The following is a 22,824-nucleotide window of genomic DNA, read 5'->3' as shown; positions in this document are numbered from 1 at the left end:
TTTCAGATGATGTTGACGTGCAATTGGAGTGATTCCCTAGCGTTTTAATACACTACTTGGTGAAGATATATGTTCAAAAGAAGGGTGCCAGCTGATTAACTGTCTAATAGGCAGCTGATGTATACTACAAAATAGAGGAAATGAAATTTTGAAGGAAAATAAAGGAAAACTCCTGTAAGAGTCTTTTTATTGCCTATCATCTGTGTGATTATTTCTACCATATGGAAAAAGGATAACTATGACCATTTATTTGATTTTTAAACATAACTGAGTCCACTGCAACAAATGAAGTTTTATAGCAAATTCTTACCATCTCATAGTAATAAGCAAAGACCTGCAAACTGTTGCTGGAACTCCAGTACTCTTTATATTATAAACCACTAATTATATTTGCCTTCGTATACAAGAAATTATTTTGCAGATATTTGAGACAATTTAAAAGCTACATGCAATCTTATGACAACAACAAATTCAAATGAAGATCTCTTCAAGCCGTGATAAATAAGTTAGATTTTGTTAAGGTATTCACACCTTTGCTATCACATGTCATATTGCAGATAGCATGCAGAAATTTTTTTTGTATGCACTGTGTTCCCAAAAGGTTACCAAAAGAGGATAGATTTGCAAAATACGTAAAATAGTATTTCCCATTTGCAATGAATATCTTAATTTTATTATTTCTTGTCCTTTTTCTGACCTTTTCTGATGGACATCCTTAGCAAATATTGCATCATCATGAGACAGGAAAAAAAAGACGTTCTTTTGTTCAACAAGTGAATAAGGTAGACAAGAATTTAAGAGGTTTCATTTACAAAAATAGTTTTCAGAAGTTCTTTTCCAAATGCAGTTCTACTAACGTTCATTGATAATCCTGTATATTGCATTCATTTTCTCTTGATATACTTTAAACACATCTAAATCACAGAGACAAAACCATTTTAGCACTGTGTAACTAGACAGGTTTCCACTACCATCATAGTAGAAATCCATAAAATAAAAGTAATTTAGTTTATTTATGTTTCCTGCTTCTCTTTCCTCTTGATTTTTGAACCTGTTTATACTGGAAGATTTCTGGAAGAGACACTAATTCGTATTGTGTGCTAGTGAAGCTTCAAGCAAACACTTCAGTATCTGTAATAACAACGCATAATGCCAATATCCAAAGAAATGCCATAATAAGTAGGCTGAAATGTGGTCTGAACAACATGAAAGAATTTTCTTATTGAAATGAAGTGACTAACTAAAGTGCTGGGAACAGAACAGTATTAAAGGAGCTGCTGTCAGATTTTCTCAGATGAGACTATATTGAGTTTTGCTATACTTTTCTACTTAGTGTCACTTGCTGCTGTAATTCTTGTCTAAAATAAATCAGTAAATTAACATAAAATGTCCTCTGCCCAGAGAATAAATGTGTAGAGAGTTGCTGTGCTATCTCACAGTCTCTTTCATGAGAGAAATTGCAATAATTAGAAGTTAATCTAGTGGGAGAGATACCACTGTACTTAGCATCATATGTGGGTTAAGGAAATACACTTTAAAGGAGGCTCTTTTATCTCCTGAAGTCACATGGTAGAATACTTGAGAGGATTACAAATGAATGCATCTGCAGGATAAAGCCTGCTGTCCCAATAGATCAATTCTCTGAGTAGTGTAAAACCGTGATCAGAAACACTTCCCTTTGTAACTTTCCTGTCATGAAATAAACATCATTTATTATGCAGTAGTGCTGAGTTTGGTATTAGAAATATTATTATTGTGACTATTATCAGCCTTAATGCTCCTTCTATTGCCAGAAGGCACAGACACATGAAAGTAAACTAATGTCACGGCATGGGATTTATCAGAAGATGAGATCAACAAAGCATCCTGGAATGAGGTGTCCAGGAACTGGGCTTAAAAGCCAGTGCCTGGATTGACTGGGAGAGCTTTCTCTTGACTTAAGACCTACATCTCCAAAGTGCTCCATATCATGTTCACATGAAATGGTCTGGGTGGGTTATTTAATATATGCTAACAGCTTAAGTGAAAGCTAAATGGTAAAAAGGCAATCACAGAAGAAGAGGTGTTTGATTTTGCTCTATGCACTGGCTTTTCTGAAGTTAGTGTCATTCTGCTTTGTAAGATGATCAGGGTTTCAAAACTTCTTGCACAATGTCAAGCACTGGATATTAGATAATTTACTTACCTAAAAATGCAGCTGATTTCACAGCCATTTGCATAATCATCCTTTTGTATATGCAGGATGCTGCAAAACTGTAATTTCTATTCTTTCTAATGAAGAAGTTTGTTAACAAAATTCTGTACTGTTGTGGACATTGAAGAATACTGATGGCTTATGGTCTCTGCATTATAATATATACTAATGTGTCCTGCACTACTTAAGCGGGTAAATTGGAGAAAAAAGGATCTTTTCTCCCATTTGAATGTTTATTTTATAAGAACACTAAAAGTGTTTATTTGTACTAGAGTTAATAGTGCATCTTTGTTTGTACAACAAGCACATTTGTGCTCTCAGTCAAGGTTTTTGAGGTACCACTGGAAAGCTCATAAATTCATACTCTTTATGGCTTAAGGGGCCAGGTTTTCAGTGAGTGATGTTACATGTCTGAGAATAGCAAATGATAACTCCTGTTCTTTGCATGGAAATATATTAATAACAACAACAAGAACAACAACAACAGTAATAAATAACAATGGACAATACACATAACAGTACAACCAAACCATTCTGTTTCTCCCATTTAATAATTAATAAGGACCGCTTTTGCTTATTTTTTGAAAAAATTCTCTGTACGAATGTATTTTCACTTGTGTATATGAAAATCCACCTGCAAGAATGATGATCCAGATTATGCACTACTTTAAGATAATAACACAGTGAAGTAATGACTGATACAAAGCTGTGGTGCATCTTACCATATACAACACTGTTAGAGGTCTGATTAAACCATGCTGCAACTCACAGGAGAAAGTACACCCTTCACTGTCTGCATTCAAATTAAAGGGGGCCTCAACCCAAAATTTAGTCATGGTACCAGCAAATACAATGGGGACTGTAAGGATGGAGGATTTTCTTAAGTTGTCTCTTGGGCAGAGAGATTATGGGAGTATCTGCTTGTACGAGAGAGAAAGGGGAAAGATAAGACAGAAGAGATTCCAAGAACAAGATCATGGCTAAGAACAGACAGAAAAGCATTTGCAGGAAAAGTGTTTGGAAAAGGTAAGTTCTTTTGAATTAGTTATTGTCTGGAAATAACTTGGAATGGTTGTTGTTGCTGTGTTTGTGAGAATAGGATTATTGGTATTTGTGCATAAAATAGGATTATGTCAAGATGGCCGACTACCATGAATTTCTCTTTGTAAAGGGAGCAACTCACATGAGGTCTTTTCCTTATTTATCTAGTTTTACTTCAGAGAACCATAATAAAACTTCCTGCTATTAAAAATAGCATTAATACACACGTGGAAAGGATAAAATCAAGGACTTTACTCCATGAGCCAGGTGGTCCTGCCAGTCCTGTATTAAAGCTAACTGGCTTTCCTCCCTTGCACACTTCGATGCTAAACATTTCCCTCAGAACTTCATTTGTTCACTTCTCAGATGTTGATTAAGAGGGGGAAAAAAGAGACTACAAAAGAGAAAGTAGCATCCCAAAAAAGAATAGTGAGTTTAGTGAACCAACAGTAAACAACTGATTTTTTTTCTATGGAAAAGCCTGAGCATTTCTACCTGACTTGCAACAAACCCTCTCGTTCTCTGCTTCCTGCAACTTTTCACTTAGAAAAAATGATTAAACAGCATGTAAAGTCTCATTGCTCCCTCAGACACGAGGCTCACTCTGTGAGCCAAGAGCAGATGAAAAAAACCCCGTGCTCGCTATGTTGCTGCTTGTACATGGCCCAATACACGGCCCAGAACACACACAATCATCGTAGCTGGGGAATTTATCCTTCACTCTACTCTGGACAAATCCATGCTTTGACTATTTTAGTGAGGTGATGGAAAACATTTCCTGACACGGTGAGTGTGGGAGAACCTTTCCAATCAAGGTAACACGGATGTATATGATACTGGAGACTAGACTTCTGGGAGGCCTAGCACTTCTAAGGTCACTTTGGAACATGTAATAGTAATCCCTCTCTTTTGTGACACTGGAACTGCTCTGGTTTCAATACTACTTCAGCATTTTTTACCATCTACACAACTGAGTAAAGGATTCAGATTACTTTTCAGAAATGACCCTCTGCTGCGCTGAACTTGCAGAGCCTTGCCATCATGAGTGTGCCAAGCTGGAGAAAACAGGAGACAAGGAGAAGAAAAAGCCATTCTAAACTGGGAGGCATTCCTATGCCCAGTAGAGTGATGTCCATATCAACTAGGTAATGCTGGACAGAAGGTGAGTAAAACAGTATTTCTATCATACAAGGAAATGGTTGATACCTGTAAAAACTTTACCATAAGATAAGCTTCCCCTCACATCGCAGAACACAGCAGTAACTGGCAGCCTTGTCTGAAGTCTGGTTTTGAATATCTGCATCATTGAGCAGAAATAAAGAAAAATCATCCCACTAAAACTCCTTCTTCCATTTTCATAGCCACTTCAGTCTGAAAGAATGAAGACCTTTCAAAATTTCATTATTTAAACTTGGTCATATGATCACGTGTTACGAAGAAGGAGGAAGAATTTTTATGAATTTTGTTTAGAGACAGATAAATTAAGGTATAGGGAGGGTACCTAGGTCCAAGAGGGTACTCAGGTCCAAAGCAAACTTGTGAATAAAACACAGGATTCCTGAATTCTCACCCTATGCTTTTCACTGCTTTTATTTGCGGTATTTGGTGGAGGTGGCTTTGAAGTCTCATCAACTAAAAGAATTCTTGAGTTTTAACTGCAGGTATGTCAGGGCTACAGAGTTTGTTTGGATTTTGGAGAGTTAATTTTCAGATGAAAATGTATTTTGTAATTTTATTTTCTGATTTCTGAATTCAGGTTTGACATCTCTGCTGTCTTCCAACTTGGAATGAACATGTACTATTTTTAACCACACTCTGGATCCATCCCTGGCTTGCTTCTAAAGATAAATGGAACCACATGTCAGTCCTTACATAAGTTGGTCTAAGGCCATTTCAGTTTTTATGTTTCTTCTACTTAGTATTGTTACATTTATGAGCACCTTCAAAAAACTTAGAGGAATTATTTATTTCATATTCAACAGCAGAATCTGTCTAGTTGGGCAGCTTGTTTGTAGAACCAGTCTCATGGTCAAAGAGGACAATTGTAAACTAATGTGCTTGAAAAGGAAATTTCTTATTAATCCCTGTCATTTAATAGTTAATAATACTTTATTAATTTGTATCTTCCCTGATAAGGCTGTGCTCTGTGTATTCATACAAGTTTTGTGTTGTTTTTTTTTTCAAATCAGTAAAGAATGTGCCATTCTTTTTGTATTGTGTCAATGTTCTGCAGGTTGTGTATAGATATACGCTGTGTATAAATGGAATTTATTTCCCAAGTTTATATTTTTTGGTATTCAAACCTTGACTTTCAGTTAATGAATACAGGGCTTTAATTTTAGACATAGTTTTAAGCTCTTATTTCTGACACTGATTTGGTGCATTGACAACAGGGGTGATAACTGATAGCAGAGGTGAAGGCTATGAAGTAGTTTGAGGATTTGATGCTGTAATAGATTTGTTGCATGATTTGAGCACATCATTTGAAGGCAAATAGGAAAGAATCAACATATCTACAGATGGAGTTTGGTAAGGCTTTTGAAATTCCCTCCTATGACACCTCATAAGAAAGGGAGGGGTAGGTTGTTCGGCATAAACTTCTGAAAAGACATGGTTTTAGATGGCCAATTGTTAAAGAAGAGTACCTCAGCTCAGAGGTTCCTTCTGGTTCTGATAACATGAAATATTTTGACTAATGACTTAGCTTAATGAATAGAGAGTGCACTTTTCAAATCTTCAAGATATGAAGGGCCATAAACATTTTTTTCTCAGAACAAGATTAGAATGCAGTAAGAATCAATGGACGTAGAAGAAAGTTCACAAGTGAAGTCACAAGTTGGAGAAGGACTGGTTAAGCAGCATTCTGCTGCCATAAAGAAAAAGCAAGGGATCTTTGCTGCAATGTACAAGCAGGTGTGTGATATCCTAAAGCCAATGCTGGTCAGACCTCAGCTGGAGTGTTGTGCCCAGATTTGTGCACTGTTCTGATGCAGACCCACAGGAAGAAACACAGAGAGAATAATAAAAACAACTGGAGGTCTAAAGAACATCATCTATGAGGAAAGATTAAAATAACTGTTTATTTTTTGAGAAAATGGAGGGATGCTATCAAATACCCTGAAGATGGTTGCTTCCTGTATCCACTGAGACAAGCTCATTACCTCTTTTCCTACACTGCAGCAAAGGAGATTAGGTTAGACTTTGAAAAATACTTCTAACTCCAAGGCTAGTTCAGCACTGGAATGTACTGCTTGGGGAGGCTGTGTTGTCTTCTACCACTGGAAGTTTTGAGAAGGAACTTCAGAAATAGTTAATATCCATCCTGCTTGTTTTCTTTTATTTTGGGGCTTTCTTAGTGGGTAGATTTGAAGAGAAACACAGACCTCACTGGTTTTAACATTCTATCAGTTGAACAAGGAAAGCAGCATAGAGATAAGTTTTTAGGACTCCCATAAGGTGGATGCCTATTTATTTCAGTGTACTGATTAGATTTACTCTCCAAATGCTTTGCTAAACATTGAACAAATACGCCTGACTGGGGAACTATGGTTCCCAAAACTGCTAGTAATAGTTCAGCTGATCTAGTAGAAGTGGGGAAAATTTTCTAAAATAGATAAGACTTATAGTCTCTGTACCTTTTTTGTATGTAGTGGATCATTCTTTATTTCATTTCACTCTACTATGGGGTTGCAATGCACATGTGACTACTATTAATAGATTCAACCTTTAGTTTTCTTGAGTTTATTGTTTCATAACATCTTCATAGAAAGGGAGGTAATAATTACAGTTTATTCAATATTAAAAAAATAATAAAATAAACAAGTAGGAAGCACCATAAGCAAAGAGAAAATGAGATTTCAAAGTTTATTTGCTTTATTTATCTATGAAATTGTTGGGACATCCTCCCCTACTACATGTTCCAACATCTACAAAGACAACAACCACTTCATTCTTTTATTCTTCCCAACCTCTAGGAGGAAAAAATTCATTGGCATTTGTGCTTCTGTTTACAGGTGAGAAATTAAATTTAACTAAATTCAGATCAAAGAGAAATGATGTACTTGGTTTCTTTAAAGCCCTGCAGCCATCCTTGCCTTCAACAGAGAAACCTGCCATGGTCTCAGACTACCTTCTTGTGAACTACCTTTGTCTTTTGCATTTTTACCTCCCTGAAACGGGTTTCTTAGGTCCTGTGGACTGTAACTATTAGGAAAGGAAACAGCCATGTTTGAAGACACGGTCTCTCAGGTAGATGGTTCAAATGCAACAGAAGACATGGATAGACAGAGGTGGAGTTCAGGGGAACTTTGTGCAGTGCAAGAACTGTTTGCAATGATATTTGTCATGTCTTGCACCAGTATGACTGGAGAGAAGCTACATGAGTGAGATTGTCAGTTATAAGTATATAGATTGCTGTGGCCAAATCTGTGCCAAGATACCTATTCAGCATTCTAGCTAGCTGGAGAATTTCTGATTTGGGGCAGTTAACCACACTAAGGAGTTCAAAATAAACAGATGAATCCTTGTCTTGACTGTTCCCTCGCTAGTGGGGTTACCCTTGCCTCAGGTAACTTCAGGCATCTCAGTTCACGATGCCTGGAGGAGTAACCCTGCCCTGACACTGATGTGCAGCTCATCCAAGGGCTGGATAAAAATAGAGTATTAAAATATCTTTTTCTGTCCCCCCCCGCTACTTCTCTTATTTATGACTCTGGATTTAATTCAATTTATTTAAATTTTTAATTTTAACCATATAAATTATGCTTTCTTGGTTTGTTGCTGCCTATTATACAGAGCAAAATACAGAACTACCTGACAAAATAAATCTGTTGGTGATTAATTTTAGCACAGTCAAATGTCTTTGGAACTGTATTGCTTTTATTTCTTGAAATGCAAGATGTCTAATCTGGTTAAGATAGCAGATTGTCATGCCAAGCACAGTCATTGTACAGGATTAAGAACTATAGGATTACAGATCCTAATTATAGACTCTTGTTGGTTTACTAAGTCTTAATAGGTTGTTTTCAACTTCTGATTCCACTTGTCACGGCTCTTTTGCAATCATGTTTTTAATGAACTTTGATCACCTAATTTGTCAAACTTGTATTCTGATAGCATTGCCTGGTTTCTATTGCATGTCAATATTAGCTAAATAAATAATTTAAAGGTTCAAGCTCCTGAAACTGAATATCTTTTCTCTATGAGGCTTTTCATGACAAACTTCTAATTATTACTATTTGAATATTCCATTTCTTGCACTGCTTGGTTTCTTGGTCTTCAGATTTCTTCCAGAAAAGCTAGAAATGATTATTTTCTGTAGCCAGTTTTTCTGCCTGAGCCCCCTTGTAGTCAGTGTAGATTTACATACTGAAAAGTAATTTAGAAGATAATACTATTTATAGGTATTGTATTTACTTTATGAGGAATGGCATTGGTACATTTGCCTTTTGACATCTTCGTCATATTGTTTTGCTTTCAATGAACTTCTTTCTTGATGGGGAATGTGTCACAGAGAGCATTATTCATTTGCAGCTATGTCCTGCAGGACTGGCCGAACAGGATTCTTTCACGTTCAGTGGAAAGCTGTCAAGATAATTAAAGTTTCAATTATTGACTGGAATGCGGCCTCAATTCCTTAACTGATGAACGGGATAAGATCCTGTTTACATTAGCTTTTTGCTAAAGTTCCTCACCATGCAGCACACGGTTCAGTTCAGCTGCACTACCACCAAGGAAATTATGTTGTCCAGCCAATACTGCTGTCACTTGAAGCATATTTTTTGGCACTGTAATCAGACCAGTAAAATGGAGTCTTATTTATAGCAGCTTTATAACATTTTGCCTATTGCCTTTAAAGACATAGGACACACAAAACAGTACAGACCAGGACTTCAAAGGAAAAATGTGAAGGCTGCACATTAACCTCTGAAAAGCTGGAAAATTGCACTAAGTACAGTGCTTGTGTCAGGGTGGCAGTAATAATGGCTTAAGGCAAGCCAAGATGAGAGGTTGTAGAAATAGCTCTTTATCAGACAAACTACCAGAGCTCGAAAAACACCTCTTTTTATCAGGTGAGTCCTCTATATGGTCTGATTCCAGAAATTTGTCTCAGAACCTGATCTGGAGCAATGCATGTCCTATGAATGACAATTGCTGGATAATCATCCGACATATCTTTCATTTTCTCATTTTTAATTGTGCGATCCCGTGCCTCTGTTACTGTATGCCATTAAACGCAGAATTATTAACTTCCTCGTGTTGCCTTTACGGCAACAAAACACTCAGACTTTCAACAGCCCTGTCCTCGCCTGCCCTTGAGCAGAAGCGATGTTTTAACCTCCCTTCCAGGCGATGAGCGGAACGCCTGCCGCACCCCGGGGCATTCTCGCTCCCCGGCCCCGCTCCCCTCACGGAGCTCACCCCCCACGCTCCCGTCCGGCCGCCAGGGGGCGCTGGCGGGACCGCGCACACCTGCCCCCCCGCCCCGCTGCGGGCGGTGCGCACGCGGTGCGCACGCGCGGCGCGGCCCCGCCCCGCGGGTCGGCTGAGGGGACGCGGCGCGGCGGCGGCGGCCGCTGCTCTCCCGGGGCTCGGCAGGTACGTGCGGCGGGGGCTGCGCGGTCCCGGCCCTGCCTGCGGGAACGGGGGCCGGCTGTCCGGGGCGCGGCTCTCCGCTAGCGCCGCCGCACGTGCCGGGCCGCGCCTGCGGCAGCCCGTGCCTGCGCGGGCGGAGCCGGCGCCACCGGGGAGCGCTGCCCCTTGCCGGGGCGCCGTGAGCGGGCGCTGGCGGGCTTTGGGGGCTGTTGGTCCCCGCCTGGAAGAGCGTAGGGACAAGAGTCGGCCCGGGCCGTGCCGTCGTGTCCGTCTGCGGCAGGAGGGCGCTCTCGGCTCCGTCGGCGTTTGCGTGGGCGCCGAAGGGGCAGCCGGCGGCAGGGATGCGCTTGGCCCCGAGTCCAGCCGCGGCCCAAGGCAAAACTGGACAGAAGTAGTTCTCGGGGATCGCCCCGGGAAGTGCCGGGCGCACCTGCCCCGGGGAAGCCGGCGGCGGACAAAGGGCTGTCGCACGCCCGAGGCCGGCGCGTCGGAGCTGCCGCTGTCGTGCCCCGGCGCTGCGGGCGGCGGACGCCGGGGAGACGAGCCGGGCCGGAGGGACTGGAGTGAGGAGGGGAGGGGTGCGAGGAGACGCTGAGCTGGAGCTGAAGGCTGCATCTCCGCTCACAGACCTCTCGGCCGGCGGCGCGGCCGGTGCGGTTCAGGTGCGAGCGCCGAGAGAGGTAGAGGGGGGAGGGAAGAGCCGGGCAGGGCCCCTCGGGGGGTTCGCAGGTTTCGCCCCCCTCGAGAGGTGCCGGAGCAACGTGGGTAGAGACCAGAAGTGTGGGGCGGTGGACCTGCGCTCGCCTGTAGCGCTTCTGGTTGCTTTATAGTCTGTCGAGCAATACTGAGGGTCATACCTGGTCGCCGATAAGTGGTTTTGTAAGCACTGGTAGTCAAGTAGCAGATCTCAGTTAGCCTTAATTTTTAATGCAGCTACTTTAGAGAGTAAGGCTCAGAAAGTAAATTCTCGTTACAAGTTGATTTCGAGTGATGAGCTGTGTGGAAATTCGTGCCCCCGAGGTGCTGATGCTCCACTAACTCCCCGAGAGTCGCAGGGCTCTGGAAGCAGGAGAACACCGAGTGGCCAAAGCCTTAATGATGCCCTCGGTGTTCGTGTTGCTGAAAGAAAGCAATAGTATTTTCATCAGTTTGAGAGTGTTGACTGTTCTGTTTGCAGATAGTGTATTAAGTTTTGTGTTGCTTGTTTTGTTCGCTGTGTTCATTTGTAAGCATGTTCTTGGGAAGTCTCAAAAACAGTGATATAGACAGATAAAACAATTAATCTTCCACAGACTTCCTGTAACTCTGAAATTATCAGCTTCTCTTTTGAAGCAGATGTAAGGTTATTCAGACTAGAAGCATGTATTGGCAGCTACCATGTGTTCAAATATTTGTATTCCTCACTATAGGGCAAAACCTGAAATCTTGTTGCTTTAACATTTTTATTGTTGTTTTTATTATAGATCTGTTTAATGAGTTCTGGGAAGCGTTAAAGTTAGACCTTCTGTATTTGTGTCTTGGCAGTCATTCATCTGCTGTGCTTGGTTAATGTTACCTAGTGAGCAAAGAAGAATAAATAATTTACTGTTCTCATTATGCTTTTAATAAATAACAAATGGGAGTGCACCTTACAGCTGTGACTGGAATATCTATCTTGTTACACTATGTTTAAAAAGGGGAATTTTTTCTGTAGAAGAGTCCCAATAAGCCTTTTGATTATAGACTTGTACCTATCTTCATAGCTTTTACTGACTTGATTTAAAAATTGATGTAAAATACCAATGAGCTTGTTGCTCAGTGTTCCGCTTAGGTTTATGGATTTTCCCAGAAAAGAAATGTGTACATTGGATTTTTATTTTTAAGACCCTTTTTACTGTGGAACTTAAAATATGGTAGTACTGTAACTTGATTGTTAAGACTTGTATTAGAGACTTTATTGCACTTAATAATACGCTAACCATTTTTTCATGAATTAAGAAAATATTTCTTGAAATGCATTTGCAGATACAACATCATGAAAATCATGATAACTTTTACTTGAGTTTATTTACTGAATATTTTCAGTGTTAAATGAAAATCAGTCTTCAGGTCCAAGTCTTGGCAAGAATGACACTACAGTCACTGTGGTCAGGCTTAAACCTGAGATGAGATTGTGAAGTTGTTTGCAAGATAAGGCTCTGCTTTAAAAAGAACAGCATCTACAAAGAGAATCATATTTTCAGTTTAATTAACTTGGTTTAGAGAGTCTTTGTGAACAGAACAGCATTCTTTGAATGTTAGGTTACAATAAAAGTTTGCAACATTCTACTTTGCAAAGCACTGACTTTTCTCCCTAGTAAGAGGTGTACTATCAACTAGACTCTAAACCATGTTTATTTATAGGTTTCACAAGCACTTCATAAATGTAGATCATTGAATCTTGTGTGCTGCTTGTTTCTGGAAGACAGACAGTTGTTGTCTGCACCTGTCAATTTTTCTAACTGAAGATAAATCTATAATAAAGTTTTTAAAAGATTTTTTTTAGTCATCAGTTCATCAAACCAAAAATCCCTTTAACTTTATAAAATCTTGCTATCAAGTGGACTATGTGGTTTTTTTTAAAAACAGTGTGAAATAGTGTTTTGAATGCCTAACGTGAGAGTAAAAAATAGGAAAAAGACCCACATTATAGCATTATATGACAAAACTGGAGGGAATGCCATAGAAAAATATTCTTACATTGAAACAAGTGTAGTTTTGCTAGCTGTTAAATTCTGTAGATTTGCCTAACTTAAAATTTACCTTCTGTTGACCATCTTGCCTAATTTATCAAGTTGGTAAATATGTGGTGTAAGGTCACTTGTAAATAAAAATAGAATATATAAAGAGTGGTTCATGGTTTTCTTTTCTCTCATATCTTACCAGCTCAAAAAAAAAAAAAGGTATATTTTGGCTCCTGAAGCAGAAACTTCTGTCATAATTGCAAAATCGTAAGGGTGGGAATTACTTTTTGCAAACCTTGAGGAAATTCCTATGCCAAATCTTGAATTGTGTTCATGCAGTCAACTGGCATCAATAATGGTGTTTAAACTTGCTTTAATTCTGTGGCTGAGCAGTTTAGGAAAAAAAAAATCCGCCAAACTTCTTTGTCCTGTGCCTACATCTGATGAGTATTTCATACTGGATGGATGTGATTGAATTGGTTTTGAACTTCAAATTAACACCTATATATGCCTTACGACAATTTTAATTTTAAACTGCCTGTTTGCATCTGATAGGTATGAAGTAACTGTGCTTAACTGAACTGCTTCTTTAAAAGGTATTCATTAGTCCATGACTGTAATTCCCTACTGAGTTCTTTAGAGCTTAAAACATATTACATTTGAGAGTCTGTAATGCCAAATATTTCGAAATATTTTTTTCTAAACCCACTGAGAAGAATGCAGACCCAGTGGTGGGCTAATGCCAGTCTGTTTGAGAAACTGCTACAAAAAAATCCACTTTCCTGACCCTTCCCAAATTAACTGAAGCAGACATAGGAGTCTAACAAATGAAGTCTTTGGGACTATTACTTTTTAAAAAGGCCTGTTGCATGGAGATTAAACCACTGTAGCTAATAGGCACCTTTTTTTATAAATGCCAACTACAATTTACTCTTCATCAAAATGTTTAGAAACATTAACTTTTTCCTTATGGGATTTTTTTTCACTTGAGCAGGTAGTCATTCTGTTGTGATGGTACATTTTACCATCAAAACTAAAAATGAGATTTCTGATGCCTGAAATGTTTGGTGTTGGCATTGCTTTTAAATAGACTGTAACAGTTACCAGATTGTTCAGAGCTGTCATCTTCAAGATGTCTCATATTTAAAAGCAATCTGTGAAAGACCAACTCCAGAGTTTGTAGTAAGTGGTTTTCAACAGTTTTTTCTTTTTTTTAAAAAGGAAACAAACCACAACAAATTACTGCTTTTTAGGGAGCTTTTTAGTATTTAGTTATCGAGTGGTTTGATTCAGTCAAGTAGCTAAACCCCTCTTAGAATAATAATAGAAAAAATAGATTAAGCATTTTGTTTTCACTGCTGTTGAAAATGTTTATGGTTCTTGATTCCTGTTAGAAGCTATAGGAAGTGTTAAGCTGACTGTTGATAAATTGATTTCTTTGTAGTATGTTTTTGTTTACTATTAGATAAAATAACAGATTTGAGTATAGTTTCCTCATGAAGTTATGTGGTTAGTCGGCAGTGGAAGTAATAAAAAGCTACAACATTTGACAGCTCCCACCAAATTTGCATTATTTCTAGATAAAAGCATAAGGAAATTAATTTATTTTGTTGTTCCATCCTGCTTTATTATGGTACTTGATTTTTTTTTAATGTGATCCAAATTATAATATGAACAAAGATGAAAATAATCATATGTTTGGTAGGCACTAATGCAAATCCAAGCTTTCACCTCATATTAACCTGATAGAAAAGGTATTAAGAAAATTCATTATTTTATTTAATAAGTGGGCTGCCCTGAAATATCAGAATATCAGCTCTTGTTCACAGTAGCACAGAACTACTACCAAAGAGTGCTGTGTCAACACTGTGCTTTTTTTACACACTGTCAGCTTGGCTCCCAGTAAAGCTCTCCACTTACCATTTGCTTTATGTTCCTTCACAGCAAGGCTGTTCATTGCTGCCTTAATCTATAATAGGAATCCCCACCCCACAAAGTCTTAAGGAAGCCTCTAATGTTTAATGACACTGAAATTTAATGTGCCTTCTCTCCCCTTCTTTTGCTTACCATAACTTTGAAAAATTCTTTTCCCAAAAGAGAGCTATCATTTTTAGAACCACTTGGCTTTTTGTATGTATGTTTGGTTTCATTAAGGTGTAATGTGTCTTCAGCTGGTGCCTTGGTAACAGCCTCATGGTGTTGAAACTGAGATATTTGATATGGGCTCCTTTGTCTTGTCTGGGTGGTGTACAGGGTTCTGCCTGCTCACTGCCTAGTGAGAAGTAATGCTAGGAAAGAAGAAAGTTGTGAGTGGAAATGTTTTACATAGATGGTTTGCTTATGACTGCCCATTTGACTGGCTGTGGGAAAAGCTTAACTGAGGGACTTTGTTTTCAGCTCCTCCAGGAATAACTTTAATAACTTTTTTACTTACTGTATCAGAAAGAGCTTGTTTTTTGGTAGCTGAGAAATTATGCATGGATTTAATTACTCATAAATCTCTTGCCTGTTTAGGGTGATATAGATCTTTAATGTACAAGCAGAGTGATAGTCGTGTGAATAAAATTCCATAATCTTTTTGGTTTAAGCTATTTTTTTTCCGCCTGTTAAAAATACTGCAGGATATTTTGCTTATCATAAATTGATGTGATGGTCTAGAGGGACAACTAGAAATGCATTTGAACATTTGCAAGACAGTAAGCAGGCTTCCAAAGGTTTTTTCTCTGTGTGAGCCAGCATGACCTCCTGCACTTCATAATTTAGCTGAATTTGTGTCTGTTATCACAAATATATGGAATGGTGCATCTTTTAGCCTGTTGCTTACTCAATGTACTTAAAGTGTTTGCTCCAAACAGATAGCCCTAAGGTTTGTACAGAAATAGTAAAATACATTAAAAACCAGCAAATAAGCTTTTCCTGAGCCTTTTTTTTTAACTTGGAAAAAGTGTTTTCTAAAAAACAATTTTTTGGAAAAAAAAAAATTGCATGGCAAAGTTCAGCCCAACATGCAGCTGAAAACAATCAGTGGTATTAGTGATATGAAATTCTATGGTACCTGTATTGAATATCAAGGGAGATTGTGAGTTTTCAGGCAGCTAGGAATATGTCTTTCAAACTTGAAATAGAAACTAGTCATCAGAGTGGAATATGTGGCAGAAGAGTTGTTCCTGTTTTGCTCTCAACTGGATCTTAATCTTTACTTCTGTTGTGTGGATTTGGGTGCACTTTCCCAGGTGCTGTAGACTTAAAAAAGGCAAGGCATTTATCCAGGCAGCCTTTCCACATCCCTGTTCAGAAGCCTGTGTCTTTTGTTAATGGTGAGGACCGGAATCCAAAGAATCAGGAATTGGAAGTGACATTTTGGTGTTGTTGCTGGTATGGTGGTGTTGGGTACAGCTTAATTGATGGTCAAAAAAGAGGAGAGTGGTAGAAACATAGAAAGGGAATATGTTTGTGTGGATATGAACCTGACTTTGAGACCTGCAAGATGGATATTTTTCAACTGGGATGATGAACTGTTTCTGTAGTTTTTATTTTTTCAAGATGGCAGTATTTTAGCTTATTAAATGTAAAATAATGACATGTAATAGTTGCACTATTCTTGAAATTTAACTTTGAAAAAATGTCCTGTAGCTCTGTCAGTCCCTTCATTTTAATTTGTTGACTCAACAAGCCATATCATCATGTAGAACATGCAATTATAGTGCTTCTAATAGTTAAGAACTATAATGAAAACAAACAGCAATATTTGCCAGAGTTACTTAAACTCAAAAGTAAGCTTTTAATTTCTGTGTTACAGTAGAAAAGCTCCAAAGCGCAAAACTGCGACAATGTTTTTATGTGTGAATCATGTTTGTACAACTGGTCCTGATAGTTCAAAATAAAACGAATTTCTGCATAAAATTTTCTGCAGAAAAAAAACCTGACCCAAAATGTCCCTTTTTATTCATGTAACGTCCTTTTTGTCCCGTAAGTCTGGGCAGTTTCTTAGAGGGGGCCTTTTTTTTTTCCTGGGAGGAATTAACAGAAAGAAAAATTAATAACATATTCTTGCTATCTGAACAATTGAATTTCATGCCTGCCAATGTGGTAAAGTTACTTGTTTAGCACTGGTAAATACACACTGCAATCCTTGAGATTCTCAACAGTTTTGAACAGTGTTCTTTAAGCTTAAGATGACCAGAAAGTATTAATGTGACTAAAACACTACTTCATATGTAATTTGGGGATTCCATTCATGGTGTTTTCTGTGTGTTTTATGAAGTAGCTCATGAACTGAATGTACATGTAAGTTGATGTTATAGTCTCTTCATGGTTATGACTGTCAGCTTTCTAGATCTTCTCCCTGCCTTGTGTTTTCCAATATAAGATCCAAACTACTTTTTCTGTAAAATGCAATGTATTATTTTGTTTCGATGCATGGTTCTTTTTTTGCATGTTAAGTACCTTTTTGAAGCCTGAATTTTCTCTCTTCTGTATTTCAATAACATGGAAAATGTTCTGGGTTTTTTTGCAGTGTACAAGCACTGATAAGTAATTGCTTCACAGATTTCTCCATACTACTTCCAACTTAAGTTTCGAATTATGCAAAGACTTTTGTCATCTCTGATAAACTGATGGAAAATAGGGCTTGTAATATCCATGTGCTGTACTTGTTTTCTGTTGATCTTATGAAAAGCATATGTAATTAAAAAATAAATTGAAAGATATTGTCAGTTAAATTGCCAATTCGTAGTACTTTTTTGCCTATAATATATTTTTGGTATGATACTTCTTCACAATTGTCATGATCACTTAATTATGTGATGTATTAAATATACATCATCATACTTCACAAGAAGTCTTATTGGCAAAGTCTGTCATTTCAGTGAACGGTTACAAGATCAGATGAGTAATTGAAACAAGACTACTATGGACTGTAATTTATTTAAAGGTTCACTGATTTCTGTCCTAGATTATTTGCTTCATTGAGATTAAAAATGGAAGCTTTAGGTTTGAATTTTTTTTTTCTTCACTAATTCCTAGGTCTCTCCTGCTTTCATGAATGAAATATGTTTTGATACAAAACAGCTCTAGGCTATATTAAAGATTACTTTGTTTTTTGGTGTAGAATGTGTTCTTGATTTTATCATCCCATTTAGATGCAGTCTGCTTTTAGATCAACAGTACAATGTGTAGAAAAAAACATTTTTGGTGTTTGAAGTTCATACTTTTGCAAGAACAGTCCACAGTTTCCTTTCTATCATGAAGTATTCTGAACATATTTGAGTGTTTTTTTTAATTCAGATAGCTGTTGGATATAGTTATTTCCTGCTTGCATTCTGATAATGTGATTCTTTCATTCAGGATTTCATATGATGAGGCTTTTATTATGGCCAGTGATCCCTTGGAAGGCTTTCATGAAGTGAACCTTGCTTCGCCTACTACACCAGATCTTCTCGGAGTAAATGAACCAGGGACTCAGGAACAAACTACCTCACCCAGTGTCATCTACCGACCACATCCTTCTGTTGTGTCCTCCACGCCAATCCAACCCAATGCATTAAGTGTTTCTGACCTCCCCACACAACCTGTTTATTCATCTCCCAGACAACTGAATTGTGGAGAATTATCAGGTGTCAGGTAAATTCTGTGTGTCTTTTTATTTAAATTGCTGATGTTTGTTGCATATAAGATGTTTGCTTTATTAAAGATAAAATTTTAAGATTAATTGTAAGATTACTTACAATTATGTAATATTAAATTGTGCCCATAATTATACATTCAGCACCACTACTACCATTTCTAAAATATTTATTCTTAATGTATTATATAAATAAAAAAATATATTACTCTCTTTACAGCATCAATGTTACCGACGCAGTACTTTGTTCTACCTCTGGACCCCAGAGCGGGTCATTCAATCACAATAATACCAGGAAGGAGAGCAATAACGTAGAGAGAGAGTTTTTGCAGGGTGCTACAGTAGCAGATGTTGCTGAAGGAAACGAAGATATTTTTGGGTTGAGTACAGACAGTTTATCTCACTTACGGAGCCCATCTGTACTGGAAGTAAGAGAAAAGGGCTATGAGCGATTGAAAGAAGAACTTGCGAAAGCTCAGAGGGTAAGGTTTGTTGTCTTTTCCTCCTGCTTTTTCTCTCTTCAAAGTGTTTCTAATACTGCAGAATGATAGGTGGGCCAGAAGGTACACTTGAAGTCTACTCATTTCTTATAGATTTATTATGATGTAATTATTTTACATAAAGTTTTCTTAATGTGTGCAGTGCTGATGACTTAGAATTATTCCTTGATAATGTTGTTTTTCTAGTGCTGCTGCTGCTACTTAGCCATGGAGAATTTTCCTGCAATATCATATTAAACACACTTTCTCTTTGAAATGTAGGCCATTCCTTCATTCTGACATTTGAGAACAGGAGTAATTTTCTGTCATTCTGCTGTTAGTGAATAAGTATTCACTGGCTGATTATATACCTTTTGAGTCTTCTTTCTCCTAAAGTATAAAAGTTAGCATGTTTAATGGAATTTATAAATGCTTCAGAAACAGGGATGTTTCAGAGGGGAATGCCTGCATAGGAAAGAAGCAATAAAGATGTCACTGGTGTTCTTTAGAGTACTGTTACACCACACCTGAAATTGAATATGGATACCTTTGAAGACACTGTGGCTCAATTCATTAATATTTGTAAAGCGCTTTGTCTTGTTTGGTTGGATGGTGCTATATAAATGCAAGCCATTATTTATCACTTTAACATTCCTCCATTCTTAAACTTTTAAGTAGATTTAGTGCTGTTTGTATGTGTGCTATTTGTATCTGTGCCCCTTCGTCTCCTCTAAGGGATTCCATCCTTGCTTAGATTTAAGCTCGTCTTATCTTGTGTTTGACCTTGTTTTCCTCTGTTACCTCATCTCGTTGGATGCAGTCATCATTTCTGTCATAGTTGCATTTGCCCTTGTTAATGTGAATCTTAAATATGGATTCTGACATCACTTCTTCTGTTGATTGTTTTATTGCTGAATAGTGGCTTCCTTTGCTAATATGTGTGTTGGTTAGCTTTTGACCACTGAAAGAAAACATTAACATGAGCTAAATTTGAGGACCTTGCATGTGAACATATAATCCTAGCAGTTAAACTTGGAACCTTAAAAAGTAAGAACAAATTAATGTTTAAACTTTAGAAAAGCTCCTCTAGCTCCTTGCATTATACCAAATTACAGCTGGTGTACTTGAAGACCACAACTGGTTACAAACCTGCTACTATTACCTTGGAATTATCTGAAAATCCTATTACAGTGTATACCACATTGTCTCTTAGAGATTGAAATGTTGCCTATTTCACACTGAAATTTGCTGAGGCTGTTTTGAAGGAAATGGCTTGAAGGCTGCTAGGACATACTAACTGCATGTTAGGTATTTTCAGACTTTGGGTGGTCTTAACAAAAGCAATTCAGCGCTAACTTGAGACTGGATGTCAAAGTTCTTGCTAATTCTCAACTCCTCATGTGATTCTTAACATTGTTATGCTGGATGGTTAACTTACATTTTGTCTGCTTGTGTTTCTAAACTTGCACTGTTTCAGAACTGCACAATCACAACAGGAGTCTGTACAGACTGTACAACAATAAACTATTCCTTCTGTTATATCTACTTTCTTCCCCTTCCTATGTGAGGACTAATTTTTTCTATCCCTAATTCATCTCTGGTTTCTTTCTTTCAAAAGTCGTGGCTGTTCACATAGTGCAGTACCCGCCCTGTGATACTCAGTGTCGTGAAATCTTTAAAGTTTTATTTTGAAGTATATTCACTTTCATCGATGAGCACTCAGTTCAAAACCTGTAGGGATGTAATTAATAGGTAGTGTCTCTATGTAACTGATTGTCTTTTGCTTAATGGCTTTAAATTCTCTGTAATTCTCCATGCTGTTTATTAGAAACAGTAAGAAAAATGAGATTTACAATTTGCACTTGAATTTTGTTGAGCTTATTGAGCCTGGAAACTTTGCAGGCTGCAGATTTCCCAGGAGTGAACAAAGTAAATGCAGATTTGCTATTTTGCAATTTTCATTTGTTCTGATTTTTCTACCCTAACTTTATATGATTGTAATATACATCAAAGATTGGTTTTAAATTGTTGCAGTTGTGATCAGAAAGGGAACTAGAAAGGAAACGGAAATTTTGAAGGTTTTTTTTTTCATGTCTCTTCTTGGAGTGCAACTTTTTTCTTAATGTGCTCTCTTTTTTTTATATTAGATAATGTATGTATGACATATAATTGTTAGGCATTTAAATACGGTTCTTGAATATATTATTCAGGAATAGAATAAATATTCTTTTTTTTCTCCTTTGTGTATACCTTGTATTTCTTAAGACTACAGACTTTTCAAAATAAACAGCATTGCTAGCAAAATTGTTAATTAAAAAAGTCTTTCAAAAATTTGTTTCTTGATTAGAGAAAACTATACTTTCTGCTTCAATCTAGATCAGTTGCAACATCACATCATGTAATAAGATTGGGAGAAGGGTTGTGTCAGAGGTAAGAGCAGGGCAGTATTCTGTACTAGTGGAACATATAACAGTTTACATAATTTTGCCTTTAAATTTTTCCCTTAATTAAAACAATGTAGCTATTTTCAATCTTTGAGGCAATTCAGATAACTTTTTGCATATTTTCTCACTGAAGTCTTAATTTCTGGCCGTGTTCTGAAAGCGGAACTGAGTAGTCTTTGCTTTAGGTGATCTGGACTTTTCTCCTTGTTTCACTGCCTTTTTAAAGAGCATCAGGGAAATTGAGAAGCTGTCAAAAGGCTTAGTGATTCAATGCCTGGAACTTTATCTCCTCATGTCTCTATGCATTTGCATTTTTTCTGCCATGTTTGGATTGAGCTATGTCACTGTGGTTACTGAAGATAGGTCAGCCACATGTAAATAGCCTCAGAGAGAATAGGGATGGTATTTTGGTATATGGTATTTCTTTATGTACAGACTCTCTTGAGTCCCAGCAAAGGAATACCTTTTGCTTTTCGTCTGGTTTAACCAACACGTTGCATGCATTTTGGACAGCTTGCTTGCAGTTTTTGTAGCAGTTTGTAGTCATGTTTTCTGTGAATTTTTGTGTGATTAGTCCCAAAGTTATTACTGTCAATACATTGATGTCATCCATGACTACAGAAAGAAACTTGGCTTTCTGTGTTGATATGTTTTCTCTTGGAGAGTTGAGATTTGGGTGTCACTGGTGGTTAGTGCTCTTTGATGAGGAAAGAGCACTCTTCTGGACATGCTGGTTGCAAACAGTGTATTTGGTTTTCATGCTGCCCACGGTCTTTAGAGTAAGATCTGTACACTTGTTGGTAACAAGTAAAACAAGTTTGACTCTTTGTAATGGAAATGTGAATTACTGGTATTTTCCTAATAGAGTTAAATTGAGGGTTTTTTTTCCCCACTGATCCAGTGATTCTTGTTAAAGAGGTGACAGGATAGAATGTGATATTGTCGATTTCAGTCAATGCTTTGAGAACTTGATTTTGAGATCAAGATTTTTCCTTCAAAGGCTTCGATTTCTGTATGCTTTCTTCATCTCAGAAACAGAGTGTTACAGTTTGATCTTATGTCTTCAGATCTGCAGTAAAACCTGACATTTTTAAAACTTTGCATGGATTAATCAATAAACAGGTTCACAATAACTACCCAGGAATTCCATGTACTATACAGTACATTCAGCATTTTAATTTTTTTCCTTGTTATTTGCTTATAAATTAACAAACAATAAAAATGAGAATGCTCTAGAACTCCACTTAAGAGTATGCTTTCAAGCTTTTCTAAAAATCCAATTGTAGTTGAATTGTAAGGCTACAGGCTTGTGATTGTTAAAGATGTCTTGGTTCTCTGAAGGTGTTTGAGCAGTTCTTGTCTGTCTTTGAGTGATGAAAGTTTTTGGTTTCCACACCTCTGATGCTGTTGAAGTGTATTGTAGGCATAGAAATTTTCTCAGCCGAGTAGAAGGCTACATGCAAGCAATTTTACCCATGCCATAAAATGATAATTCCATTGTTTGTGAAATTCTACTAACTCTGGAAAGATATGCTGGACTTTCTGTCCCATTTAATACCCTTGTGAATGTGGTTGCAATGGACTGGTTTTTATGTAGCTCGTTTAACTTGTGTGCTGAGTGAAGACGAGTCAGATAGGAATGCATTCTATTTTTTTGACAATTTCAGAATTCAGCAGTACCCCACAGTTCAGAATTTAGGTGCTATCTGTAGAAAATGTTCTTTCCTTGATATTATGCATCTGGTTC

General features: G+C 37.6%; 1 protein-coding gene across 3 annotated transcripts in view; it reads left to right on the top strand.

Moving 5' to 3' along the window:
* The first annotated feature begins 9,740 nt into the window (after positions 1–9,740).
* Positions 9,741–22,824, top strand: part of RAB3IP (RAB3A interacting protein) — a 32,834-nt gene continuing 19,750 nt past the window's right edge. Inside the window, exons 1-3 of one of the 3 annotated variants that reach the window (XM_051795971.1) lie at positions 9,741–9,832; positions 17,878–18,153; positions 18,375–18,636. In XM_051795971.1, coding sequence (XP_051651931.1) covers positions 17,903–18,153; positions 18,375–18,636 — 513 coding nt within the window. In that variant the 5' untranslated portion in view covers positions 9,741–9,832; positions 17,878–17,902. Of the gene's footprint in view, positions 9,833–10,380; positions 10,492–17,877; positions 18,154–18,374; positions 18,637–22,824 lie in introns of those variants that run through there. The other 2 variants (XM_051795972.1, XM_051795970.1) reach the window with 2 other exon arrangements.

The sequence above is a fragment of the Manacus candei genome, unplaced genomic scaffold (genome assembly GCF_025592945.1).
Source record: "Manacus candei isolate 608988 ecotype Guabito, Panama unplaced genomic scaffold, ASM2559294v1 h1tg000043l, whole genome shotgun sequence".
NCBI classification, from domain to species: domain Eukaryota; kingdom Metazoa; phylum Chordata; class Aves; order Passeriformes; family Pipridae; genus Manacus; species Manacus candei.
This window is presented reverse-complemented; position numbering and strand designations above follow the sequence as displayed.